The sequence below is a fragment of the Meleagris gallopavo genome, chromosome 3 (assembly GCF_905368555.1).
Source record: "Meleagris gallopavo chromosome 3, MGAL_WU_HG_1.1, whole genome shotgun sequence".
Lineage (NCBI taxonomy): Eukaryota > Metazoa > Chordata > Aves > Galliformes > Phasianidae > Meleagris > Meleagris gallopavo.
Genome location: NC_139406.1, coordinates 23982009 through 23995280, shown reverse-complemented (window position 1 = coordinate 23995280; position 13272 = coordinate 23982009). Strand labels below are relative to the sequence as shown.

Genomic DNA, 13272 nt, shown 5'->3' with positions numbered 1-13272 from the left:
CCCAAAATACAAAGTCTGACGGAACTCTACATCTTCAATTTGCCCTACAAAGGGGGTATTTAATACTTGTGGTCAACAGCACCTGGCAAGAAGTCACATAAATGTAACAGCTGTATAAAACACTTTGAGAAGTTGTTTGAAATGGGAGTAATGAAGACTTGACAACAGAAATGATCAAACTGTGCTGGGATCCCTGCTTTGGCATCATTCAGTGATGCTGTCTTCTTACACATTCTGAACTTCAAAAATAGGGTTACATATAAAAAAAAAAAAAAGAAAAAAAAGTGTTCCAATCCTCCTTCAAGTTTTAAGCAGGGAAAAAAAACAATAACAGTTCTTACAAAGGAGATAAATCAAAGCTATGTTTCATTATCTGTTCCTTTAACCTGTATTTTTTGGCACTTTATAGTGCGATTGTGTCCCATGCCAACAGCCGCTGGAGATGGGGGGGGATGGGTGACAGAGGGAAGAGGTTTTAACTCTGGTACGAAACTTAAGTACCTGCCTGCTAAACACAGCCCAACTCCTTAATGTATCCTATTTATCTCCACATCTATTTATGTCACACGGGAGAACATATGAGCATAGCAGCTGTTACTATAGCAATGAAACTGGAAATTTTGAGAACACAAAAATCCACCACCGAAGGATGCTCGGAGTGGCAGAGATGGCTCAGGGAGCAAGGAGCCGGCGGCTCGCTTCTGGGGTCTGCGCGAAGTCCGTGGTTACCGCGGAATTACATCTGGTCGAGCTCCCGAAAGCGCGCACGGAGCCCAACGAGTGCTGCCGACGCCTCAGCGCAGTTCTCTGTACCCAGAAGTTTCCACCGAGCGCTCCCGAACTCTCCCATTGCCCACACCCGGGGCAGCGCTCTGCGGGCGGCTCCCGGCAGCGGCACATCCCCTCCGGAGCCACGGCCGCGGCTCACCCGGCGCCCCGAGCCGCTCCTTCCCCCGCGTTGGGAGACTCAACGCGCCCGAGGACGGGGCTGCGGGCAGCCAGACACCCTGCCCTCACCCCCCCTCCGCCCCGCTCCGCCCGGCCCCGGCCCCCCGCCCCGCTTACCTGCGAGGGAGCCGGGCCTCTGCAGGGTGGCGGTGGCGTACAGCTCCTGGGAGTGCTTGCTGTACTGCTCGGCAGCGTGAACCAGCCGCTTGGTGGGCGACAGAGTGGCGTAAGTGCCGATGGTGGAGCTTAACTGGTGGATAGGAGAGGAGGAAATGTTAGACTGGACGGTGGGCGGGGAGGTCACTCGGATGGGGGACGGCGACAGTCCCGCCGAGGAGACGACGATGTTGATGGGCGAGCTGGTGCTGTAGGACTTGGCCAGGCGGCTGGGGGACTGCTTCGGGGAGGAGAGGCGCTGCGCGCCGGCGTAGGCGGCGCCCTCGGCGGCGGAGCCGGCCCGCGGCAGCTTGGTGGGGGAGCCGCCGGGCTGCATGGGCAGCGGGGAGCTCACCCGCTGCGCCGGCAGCGTGGAGCTGGCGTAGTAGAGCGCGGCGGCGTGCTGGGGCTCGGGCAGGTGGAAGGCGCTGCCATGGCTGGGCGCGAAGGGCTCCCGCGGCTGCGGGGCGGCGGGCGGCGGCGGCTCCGTGCCGCCCGGCTGGGCGCCGCGGCCCCCCGGGCCCTGCTGCGGGAAGGAAAGGCAGAGGCGTCAGCGGGGCCGCGCGGGGACGAGGAGAGGCGGCGGCGGCTCGCCCGGGCCCCCCCACCGCGCGCGGCCCGGGGCCGAGAGCCGCGATCCGAGAGCCGCTCGGCGGGAGGCGCCGAGGGTTTGGAGAGCGCGTCCGCCCGGAGCTTACATCGACGACCCCGGCCCCTCTCGCGGCCCGCCCGGCCCTGCGGGAGCGCAGCGGGGCGGGAGGGGCGGCCCCGCTCCCGGTGCCGGCGGCCGGCTCCCATCCCGGGCGCGGGAGCTGATCTGCGGCTGTTACCCTGCTAACATCCAAACCCGGCGGTCACCGCACCCCGCAGCCAGAGGCAGCTCGGCTCTGCCGACAGGCACGCTCGCGTTTCAGATGTTCGCTTGTTGGTTTAATTTTTTATTTTTTAAACTTTTTTCTTATTCCTGATGATGCAGAGGATTTACATGAAACCTTAGAAAGTGCTGCAAATCCCGTGAGCTGCAGTTCGAGACTGGCCAGAGCCTCGTCCCAACGCGCACCTCTCAACGAGGCTTCTTGAGCCAGAACTGCCTTTAAAATGCAAATAGTGCATTCTGTGACTCAGCTCGGAGTTGCAGTGAATGCCAACAGCAGTGTTGCTTCACATTTAAATAGAAACGTAGGATTTTTTAGTCCCGTCCTACAGGGAAAAAAAAACAAAACAAAAACAAAAACCAACAACCAAAAGCAAACAACCAAGTAAAACAAAATCACCGCATTCCAGTAATGAAACTTGGATACCCAACCGAGGATTTTGGTGAGGAACTGAGGATGAGACAAAAAAGAAAATAATCAGAACAATGCAGGCATGAGGCTCGAAATGCCAGAAAAATGCTTCTTCCAATGTACACCTGCTGGAAATGATTCCATCCCTCGCTTTTTTTTTTCTCCTGTCTTTATCTTTGGGAGCCCCAGGATTGTTTTAGGGATGGCCAAGAGGCTCTGGAGGAGCTCCCTCTGGCTGTTGGTAGCGCTCAAAGCACTCGGGCATTGCAAGGCAGCCAAACTCGTGGCTTCTGGAGGCTTCCAACACACAAGACATCTCTGTATCCTTATGGATAAATCTGATAAAAACCATGCCCGTTCTAAAGTGTGAGTCCTTAGCGGGCATAGGAATGGCCAATGGAAGCAGTCTGCTCACTGCTGAGGCCAGCAGGTAAAAGCACCGCAGCACAAATACCTGTCTTGTGATTGTTACAAATGGCCAACAGTTCCAAGTCACTCATTTGAGGGACTCATGACAAAACCGAGGAATGCAAGCGCTGGGAACATCAAACAACTTTTACGAGCTGCCTGCATTCTGAACTACTTACCGTCTTGAAAGAGAAAAGAAGGGCTAACCTGAAACTGACTTCCCAGTAATGTATTTGACAAAAAAACATTTTTCATTTTCAAGGTTTAAACTGTACGGCAACATCTTCTATAAAACAAAACCAGGCTGCCAAGATTTAAGACAACATGTACAAAGCAAGGCTTGCACATGACGAATGGCTGTTTGAACCAACAATGTTATCCACTGCTGCTTGGTAATAGATTTTACTTTTTGACCGGTTAGAATGGACCAACATTATAATTTATTTTCTAATATTCAAAATAGCTCCAAATTACAATAATACAGACTGTTACCAGGGTGTTCCCCGCACACTGATAACTTGGTTTTATGGATTTTAGGCAATCCTTGTCAACATGTATGCATTATTTCTTTTTCTAATCTACTTTTACACTGCTTGACGTGTCAAGGATTTAAAGTAATTAATTTCAAGTAAACCGATATTATCCCATATTCCTAATAAATCTCTATAAAGCTGTAGGCATTCTGTAAGCACTAATTCAAAAACCAGAAATCCCACTCTCTGATTGTCTGTTACAGGAAAAAAGATGTAGTGGCAGACACAAGAATTAAATGCTTAATTAAAAACCCAGTGTGTAGCACTTTGTGAAAAGCCAAGCATTTGCTCCATGTGAAGGAGAGAACTTTGGATGAACAGATTGCAAGGAAACGTTAGCATGCAGTAATTTTGGAGATGTGACTAATCTCAGACCTGTCTTACATTTATTGTGAGGTTCTTATTTTTTCCAAAGGATCAAATACATTTGCATTCTCCGGTTGTGTTTTCAGAGGCAAAATGCACTTTAGTTTCAGGTTTCTCCCTGCTTGTAGCTTAAGACAACAACACAGATACGTCATTGTTCATCCTGCACTCCAATACTACACTTCATCTGGAAGAATGAAATACAATGGTATTTGTTCCATTATTTTTCCATTTATCTGTTCTTGCTGTCAACCTGATAATGAAACTGTGCTTACACTAATAAGTTGAGAGCAAATTTGCTTTCCAGTAGCTCTATCCTCATGCATCAATCTATTTCATAGACATGAAAAAAAAAAAAAGGACTTCTTTCTTACAGCCCTGCAGATATCTCTTCTAATTCTCAGAGATATCATTTTTCTGATATCCCAAACAAAAAGATTCTGTTTTGCTTCTTTGGATTCAATGTATGAGTTCCGTTATATCCTTTTTCACAGCAGAAGTAAGTGAAAAAGCATGAGAATATGAACATAAGTATGAAAAATATTTTCTTATTTAATGTTATTAGTAAGATCATTTTCTACTGATGCTGACAAAAGAAGATCTACAGACCCTCTGCACATAATATCACTGAGGGTTTCCAGTTAGGTTACGGTAGACTGATGGTCTAACTGATGTTGGGCTGCCAGCATTCATGTTTCAAATACACTAAGTTTCAGGACACCCCTTGCTATTTATTTATTTATTTTAAATAATTCAATTTAAATAAAACATTTAAATCAGATCTTTACCTGAAAAAGATGGAGTGAAAGACACTGCGATACAAGATTTCTGTTTTATAAAGTAGAACCGAGAGGAACAAATAACTGAATTATTTATTCTGCTGGAAATTATTCATGGATAAGGAGCTACAAGTTCCTCAGTGGTTAGACAGCTTAAGCAACACTTTGGGGTCAGCTGCTGATTACTAAAACGTCAGCATGTTGTTTCTTGGAGGCTGCTCCCAGCGGGAAGAAAAGTGTGTAAGACAAGCAAAAACTGAACACGAAGTCTCAAAGTATCAAATGACCAGTATGGATATATTAGCAGATGCAGCAGATGCGTGTTTTCATCTAAAATCCCTTCACATTATTTTTTCCTTAAGCATGCCAAAATGCAAATCCAAAACCTGGTAGATTCCGTATATCTATACTTCATAGGTGCTAAGGAACGGAATGTCTGTCAATGCAGCTGGCCGAGTCTCAGATATAACTCAAAAGGCTTCAGAATCATTTCTTGGGAATGAAATAAAATTTCCAGGAACATGCTGGAAGATTTGTGTCATGATGCCAGTTGTTCTTAAGAAACTATGGTTTGTGCTCAGTGTCCTCTGTATTTTCCTGACTGAGAACAGAAGAAACTGAAACACTGTGTTACCTTTGGGTAAGTCTGCATGCCTATTCCACCTTTGGATGTACTTGTATCCAGAGGCGTTTTTAGTACTTGGCAGGCTTAGGGATAAATAAACCAGTTTTCAGACTGTTTTGCTCTCTGGAGCTTTTAGGGATTGCTTGGCCCTTACAATCTCAAACCCCAGCATGTCTCTTTGAGGCACAGGTAAGTTCAGGAAAAAAATGCTGCATCCAGTGATAACGGACGCCATCACAGCACACTGTTGCCTATGAGGAGACCTTTCTGTGGGTTCTAGGAAGGACTTTCTAACTGGATTGTGTGGAAGGCATTCCTCTAGGCTGCTGAAACACCACAGCTTTGGCTTCTTGAATATCAGTGGTTGTTGTCAGCTTTAGGCAGTAAACTTGATTGTCCTTATCAGGGTTTTTGAGAGACGCTGGTGGTCTCTTAAGTGTCCAACTCTCTTTTATAATCCACATGATGTTCTGTGCTCTTTCAGTGACTGAAAGACTTCTCAGTTTATTGAGATTCCTTTTTTGTTTGTTTGTTGTCAACTCAAAGAACACCCCCATATGGCTTAACTCAAGGTATCACTCTCTTCTGGTCCAAAACTTCCATCAGTGCTCTTCTGCAAAGGGCAGAAGACAGGGAAAATGCTTAACATTCTCCAGACTTGATAATGCAGCCTTCAGTCCTTGGGCAATACCTGTGGGTGGATCTTTCTTCTGCAGGACTGCTAGGATGTCATTTGTAACCAGGAAGATACCATCTATGTTCAGATGCACTTCTATGATAACAGATGCTGACTGTACTGGTGAACCCTTTAACTGTGACCTATTTTCTTTTTCTCCCAATTTCGTCACAAAGGTCATGAATGATGCAAGATCATCTCTACACTGTACTTGAAAAGCATACTCCAACACTATGAGGAAAACGTGTCAGCCTACCTGGTCCTATCACAAAGGTTACAGATATAGATGTATTTCATACAGATGAACTTGGCTAATATCATCACAGTCTCTACATCAAGAAACAGAATTTGTGAGATCCTTTAGGCTGTCCAGAGATGACCAAGCTCCGATTTTAAAGCAGCACTGCTGGCTGCAATCACTAACTACTGTAGGATCAAATCAGCATCATACAGGTCATTTTTTTCATTAGCATAAACTATTCTAGTGAATTGTTCTCTAGGAATGTTTGTAGTAAGAGTAATCTGTCCTAAGACTTCATCTGCTTCCTTTACTTCTTGTGGTCATGTTTGGAACCCAGTTTTAAATGCCTTGACATCTGCCACATCCTACCACAAGTGAAGTCCCTATTTTAGATTTTGTCTGGATAGAGTTTCAGGTTGCTCATCACCTGACTTGTGGCAGGAATAAATATCTTCTAACTGAGAAGGGCCAGCATGCAGTTTTTATTTGGCAACTAAATACATTCTGGTGCTCCTTTGCCTACATTCTCAATAAGACTAGTGAAATGCAGTAGTCCGTTGAATAACTAACTTATGACTTGGTTGGAAGAAAGAGACAAGTTCAAAAATCAAATGTTTCAAGGCTTTTTTTTTTTTTTTCCTTTTAAATGGTTTTCAAATTCTGTGCCAGCATGTCCAGACGCTTTTGGAGCATGGGATAATAACACAATAGTGATTAATCTTGCCTGCTGCCTTGGCCTCTGAGAAGAACACATGATCAGCAGACTAAAAAAAAAAAAGAAATCATCCAGTGCTAATTTGTTCCACTTCCTTTCCCTTCTCCTTGCAAGTACATGGTAGAACAAGCTGAAAACCACTATTTGCACTCCATGATGTGTTTTATATTCCTGTAATATCTACAAGGTAAGTTGACCATTCTCAAGATGACAATAAACCCAATTATTTGTTCACAAACTGTGTATTGTCCAAAGAGTGTTCACTTACTCATCTGCAAAATCTTTTTTGTCACAAAACCCATTGCAGACTCTTTGCAAATAGCATTAATTGATCAATATAGGGTGTATCAGGATATGGACTCCAAATTTGAGAAGCTGTTTTCAGCTCAGAAACAGACTAATTTCCTGTTTGAGGAGCAGTTGCTGAGAAGTTCTGTTCTTGTAGCATTTAAAAGATAGAAGTTTGGTGTTCTAAAGTAGTCAAAACAGTAGAAAAACTCTATGATCTATGACATACTCCTCCAAACTGACAAAAATGTTATATTGTACTTTGCAGCTCTATACAGGAAATCCCAAGACTAATTAGTTCCTGTTTTTTATACAATTGCATTTTCAGAAGTTATTCTGCTGTCACAGCTGGCCTTGGGACTATTTACAAATTTTCCCACACATTTGGGCTATCATTCATGCTCAGAGATAGCTATATTCCTTGCAAGCAAACAACAAAGGAAATTATCACTATATGAACAATTATGACTCCTGAGACTTACTTTAATTATAATAGGGACAGCAAACCAATTCCAAGGATTGACTTTTTTTCCCCTTAGTTATGGGATCAGCAGTGGTCGTATTCAGAGTTTTTTAACTGAATCTTTGCCTTCCTGCAAAACTCTTTAAAAATACTTTGTATTCTTTTATTTATTTATTTGTTTTTATGATGTTAATTCATAGTTCACATGGTTGTTAACATTTTGAAGATATGCTTTAATTTAAGTGAAGCCGCCAAGTATCTTTTGAAAGATATCGATACACACTCTTGTTAGTACTTTCTATGAGTTATTTCTCTGCTGGAACACCTACCAGAAAATCTAGAGAAATACAGAAAGAAACCTTATCTTCTGCCCTCTCAAACCGAAGAAAATAAAATAGAAAAGGTTACTTTAGTAACTCAGTTCCATATGAATGAAATAATTAATGCATTTTTCAGAACTAAGCAATGGCGGTTCAGCGTAATTTAAATGACAGAAATGTCGATCACCGATTTTTTCTCTCTTCATGATGACGAAATTTATATTAAGAATATCACATTTTTGAAACTATGAGCAATTGTACACTTACACTTTCTCTTCCTTCCTCATTAGTTCTGATTTTTGTTTTTTAGATTCTTTCTCCTTCCACTCTCCTCTCTTCTTTTTCATTTTGTTTCTGTTGAACTTACAACCTATTCCTTTTATATCATCTTACTTCTCTTTTCTATCTTCCTTGCAGAATGCATGCCACTCTTTCAGACTAACCATGGGTGTGAAGCTTTTCACAAGGCATACCTCCTAATTATATCTGCCCAGGCTACTACTGAGTATTACAGCTGCCACTCTTCTTTCCAAGTGGAGTCCTGCTCTCCTTTGCTGGTTCCAATCCCTAACAGCATAAGGGAAGGAGGTGCCTTGTAAACACAGAAAAATCCTGAGACCTGGCCATTGTATGAGCATGTATGAACATTTTAAACCCTTGATAGAAGTACAAACTCAGTTTGAAATGAAATTTAACTGTGCTTTATTTAATTTTTCAGTCTTAGAGGGAAGAGGGCTTTTCTGAGCAAATTGGGTAAATGGAATATTGTATGTCTCTTGGTATCCCACAAGCTGTGTGATGGCTATATAATACTTGAAATCTCTTAGCTATTTAAGGCTTTGAAATTCAAATGCAGCTCACTTCCACTGAATCTTGAATTATAAAATGTCCTAGTGTCACACTGAAATGGTCTCTGTACCATGACAGATAAGTTCTAAAAAGAGAAAATAACCTGTTTTGACAACATCCAGTCTGACTTTGTTTATGTACAGAAGCATGAATACTTTGAGAAATTTTGGTTTAATTTTGGTTTAAGTGAGAGGCTTTAATGTCATGCTGAAAAGTACAGAAGATGAGAGAGTTATGTGCTAGAAATTGAGGGAACCACTCAGACTTTTCATGAGTATCTGAAACAAATTTTAAAAAGTTTGAAATGTACATGTGGCTGTTTGATAAGTTGTTCATCTTAAAATTCAGAGAAAAAAAAAAGCAAAAAGTGATTCTTACAAATGGGATTGAATGACAGCACTAAGCCCTACATAGTGTCCCAAGCAGATTTTGCATCTAGCATAAGCCTGGCTCTGTTTCTGTTCTATGGCATGAAAGTGCCTTCTGTAATAATCTGATACCAACATGGCAAGGCCCTGTCCTTATCTGGGTCAGCAGCACAGAATTTCATACTTAAATGACTAAACATTAGATCACCAAATATACAAGCAAGCAAGTAAAAATAGCATGTAAATCTCCTTTCTCATCAGGATTACTTTATTACCCTGAAAGTCAAGCCACTTTAGATATGTGAAAATGACAGTGGTAATTCAACCTCCTGCACGATGCCTCAAGCAAGACAAAAAGGCAAGCATTGGAAGGCAGGCAGTTCTCCTTCCTAAGTGTTCCCCTGCATGATTTTGGGTGTAGTGTTGGAACAGTGCAAGGCAGCAAAGGGCACCTACCTGGCTGTAGCTCTGGATGGCACCTCTGGGTTGAGTGCTGCGGGCTGGGAGTGGGGCGGCTGCCGTCTCGCCCAGGGCAAGGGTCTGGTTGCTGTGGTAGCTGGCCGAGTACTGGAAGGAGCCCTCGGGCTTGGTGTTGAGCTGCAGAGCACTCTGCGAGAGGAGGCTGGGCCCTGCAAGGGACAGGTTGGAGCCGTCAGTCTCAGGGAAGGAGCATGCACCCGGTGGCGTTTGACATTATCAGTGGCATGCCACATTTTGGCTTTTCAGTAATAAAAGACAGAGAAATAAAAGTGTCTATCACTCAGTCATCAGTCTTACACTGTTCAAGCCACAGACCACAACTCTTTCTTTTTGTTTTCTTCAAGAAAAACAAACCATCTGGTAAAGAAATCCTAAGCCAATTGATAAAGAATTCATGTTTTTCAGCTCAGAATACTTTACCAATTTTTTTTCCCTGCATAAGCCATGTTCATTTCACTTAGTTACACCCCGCTGGTCAGTATGAGAAATGCCAATTTGCCCTTCCCCGTGCCCCAGCACATGGCATCTATTGACTGTAGCATGCACACAGGGATGCAATACTTCGGTGCCTGTGGAGGTAGATGACAGCTGTTAAAATATTAATAGCTCCTCTCATCATGTCGGGCTCACCCTGATCTTGGTGAATTTTTGATGACTGTTTTGTCAGCCTACCTTATCTTTCCCCTCATGGAAGCACACAGTAGGAGAGCAGAGCACAGGTAATGATCTCAGATGAGGGCTGCCAAACCAAAAGGTGCTTGCAGCATCAGGAAAATGAACAGTGACACTAATATTCCTCTACCTGTTCTGCAAAACTAAAATGTTCCCATATTTGTAGAATCATAGAATCAAAGAATCATATGGAAGGGACCACTAACAGTCACCTAGTCCAACTCCCCTGCAACGAACAGGGGCACCTACAGTTTGATCAGGTGCTCACGGCCCCCTCCAGCCAGACCTTGATTGTCTTTAGGAATGGAGTATTAACACATCTCTGGGCAATCTGTGCCAGCGCAACCTCTTCATTAGGTTTGTTAGTGTTGACATAGCATCACACTGACATAGGAGACTCTGATTCTGGCTGTGAGAGCATGTACTGGGCAGGGAGAGGCTTGTTGCCCAGCCTTGTCAGCGTGGTTGAGACAGGCCCTCGCACTGCTGATGGTGAGTTCCTCCTGGCCCCACACACAAAGGCCCCACAGCCTGTGCCGTCTCTGATCAGTGTCTCCTAGTTTTCCAAGAACTAGTTGCCTGCCATGGTGTCTGGGTCCACCAAGGGAAGTGAAAGAGGAGAAATGATGAGGGTTAGGCCTTGGGTACTGCACACACTACAAGGCAGCGTGGCTTCACCCAAACAACTACAATGCATATCCAGTAGCTCCACAGAGATGAGACGTTCAGGTTCTGGTTAGCACAAACACGCTCATGAGAGCACAGCAGGTGGTACAAAGCTTAAGGGATGGGAAACAATAATGTTGATTTAGCTCTGATGAAACACATGAAAAGTTCAGTTTTAAAGAGAATTACAATGGTCAAATTTCAGTGAATTTTACGGTAAATAATTCCCAATACATCTCTAATACAAATGCCAAATTTTACATCCTGTAAGTCTTTGCTTAGAGGATGTACAGCTGCTCTACAAAGATTTCCATTTAAAAAATGTGCAAACAACCCTCCCCCTCTCCAAAATTTACATGGAAAATATTTTTTCCCCAGCTTGTTCCTCAGAAATGGCAGACTCATTATAACTGACATTTTTCAAAATCCAACCTGGATGGCTCATATTATTAAAAAATAAAATAAAATTGCTGTATGCTGTATAATAGTGGAAGTGTTCACACTGAAGTGCAGACAGTGATTATGACACTGTTTTATATAACAACGTAGATTATTAATTGCCAAGTCGATCTAATTAATCATATTCCAGGTATGGGAGAAATTAAGAAAATAAGTTCTGGTCCTTGTCCTTTCCTTGCAAGTGCAGAAGGAGACAGCTTCATATATGTTGAGAGATTATTAAAAATGTATCACATACTTAGGAGAGTTGAATTAATCCTGCTTGGGTGCTTATAAATCCAATATACAGCAGCTTTCTATTCTGTGACTCTGCAAATAAGAAGCTCTTCTAGACATTCTCCATTTAACAGAGTTTGTTGCTGATCTTGTTCTTTAATAAAAGAAACACTTTCATAGATTTATTTAAAGATCATAAAGAAAATACAGGCTTAGTTTAAAAATACATATTTTAGACTATATGCTAATCTTTCAGATTTTGATTTTTCACTGAAAATTTGCCTGTGATCAAATGATGTGATTAAGTGCAGAAAATTCATAAGAGTGTAAGTTTCTCAGGAGGCTAAAAAAGTTGAAGTGAGAAAGAAATTTTTGCACATGAAAGTGTTTGAACTCATTCTTAAAGTAATTATGCTATGACATTTCTAAAGCTTAAATAATGATTAAACTATCACATGCTATGAACTCAATATGTTTAAATTTTCATTGCATCTGGCTTTTAAGTGTTCCTTTCATATTACTATTGCTCATCAGGGGATGTACATAGCTAGCATTGCATACATGGGTTCCCTGCACAATTTAGCTTAAATGCTTCAGTGGAATTTAAGAAACATATTCAAATGAGGAAGAAAAAAGCAAAAAAATTTGAAGCACACAGTTGTGAACTCAACAAATACCAGATAATCATTTTTCTTTTGTACCTTAACAAGTAGAAATGAGCTAATAATTTACACACATTTGAGTAATTAAAAATTCATTTGAAAGAGACAGATAGATATTTATCTTTAAAATAAACCCTCCTCATTTCTTAATCAGAATGAGAATTGTGGCTGCTCGCCTGCAAATAACTAAGTCTAAACAATCATGCAAACTGCAAGGTACATTTGAGATCAGAATGATCTTCAAAAAACACAAGTCCCTTTTTCAGGATTTAGTGACTACAGGCTTGTCTTGTCTGATAGGAAAAGGACAGATCACCTCCCCATCAGGATTCTTCAAATTTCAGTCTGAAGGCACAAAGAAACCCCCTGAAGAGCCTGCAGCTCGACAGAAGAGAAGAAAATGGTTTGTTTGTGTACAGCTGTACACAGGCTTATCAATGGCTCTCCACAGCAAAATACTCTTTTTACTCAGCAACAGTTTCACCTCTGCTGTGTTAATTTAAAAACCTGCATATGCAGTTATTTTTCTTTTGTTTTCAGAAGAGTTCAAACAGCTAAAAAGTCTCTCTTTTCTGTCAGGTACTCTAAATCAACAGCATGGAGAAGACCAGGTGAGAAAAAAAACAGGGGGATAATGGACATGCCTACAACAGGGAGCCAACCCACAGTGAAACCTTGGAGGGGATGGAGAGCAGAGGGCTTTGCCAGGAATCAGAGAAGACAAATGGGATTTTCCTTCACAGTCTGGAAACCCAGGCCCTGGAAGGCATGGCAGAGTTAGAAGAAGAGTTATCCATTTAGAGAGTGAGGGAAGGAGAGAGGCTTCTTATGAAGCTCTTTTCATTGTATTACCCACCTTTCTTAATGGCAGTTGTGTTACAGGTTGGTAGTTTTTCTCCATTAAAGACTTAATAGTTTAAGAGGTTTGGAGCACCTGCATGTACATGTCAAATTTAATTTGTGCAAAACAGGGAAGGGGAACAGATCCACTGCAGGATTCTGGCCTACCTTGAATCCCACCAACCAATAAGGATTGCAGCACAATACCTGTTGCTACCTTCCTGCCACACTGCATTTGAGAAAACAAGCAGATCAC

At 42.6% G+C, this 13272-nt stretch overlaps 1 protein-coding gene across 7 annotated transcripts in view; it reads right to left on the bottom strand.

The window, feature by feature from the left end:
- The window catches only part of CTNND2 (catenin delta 2), a 625555-nt gene that overhangs the window by 273411 nt on the left and 338872 nt on the right, over positions 1-13272 (bottom strand). For 5 of the 7 annotated variants that reach the window (XM_085220451.1, XM_085220452.1, XM_085220453.1 and 2 more), the window contains 2 exons: positions 9478-9650; positions 1066-1630 (listed from right to left, as the gene is read on the bottom strand). In XM_085220451.1, coding sequence (XP_085076577.1) covers positions 1066-1630; positions 9478-9650 — 738 coding nt within the window. The remainder of the gene's footprint in view (positions 1-1065; positions 1631-9477; positions 9651-13272) is intronic. The other 2 variants (XM_085220456.1, XM_085220457.1) reach the window with 1 other exon arrangement.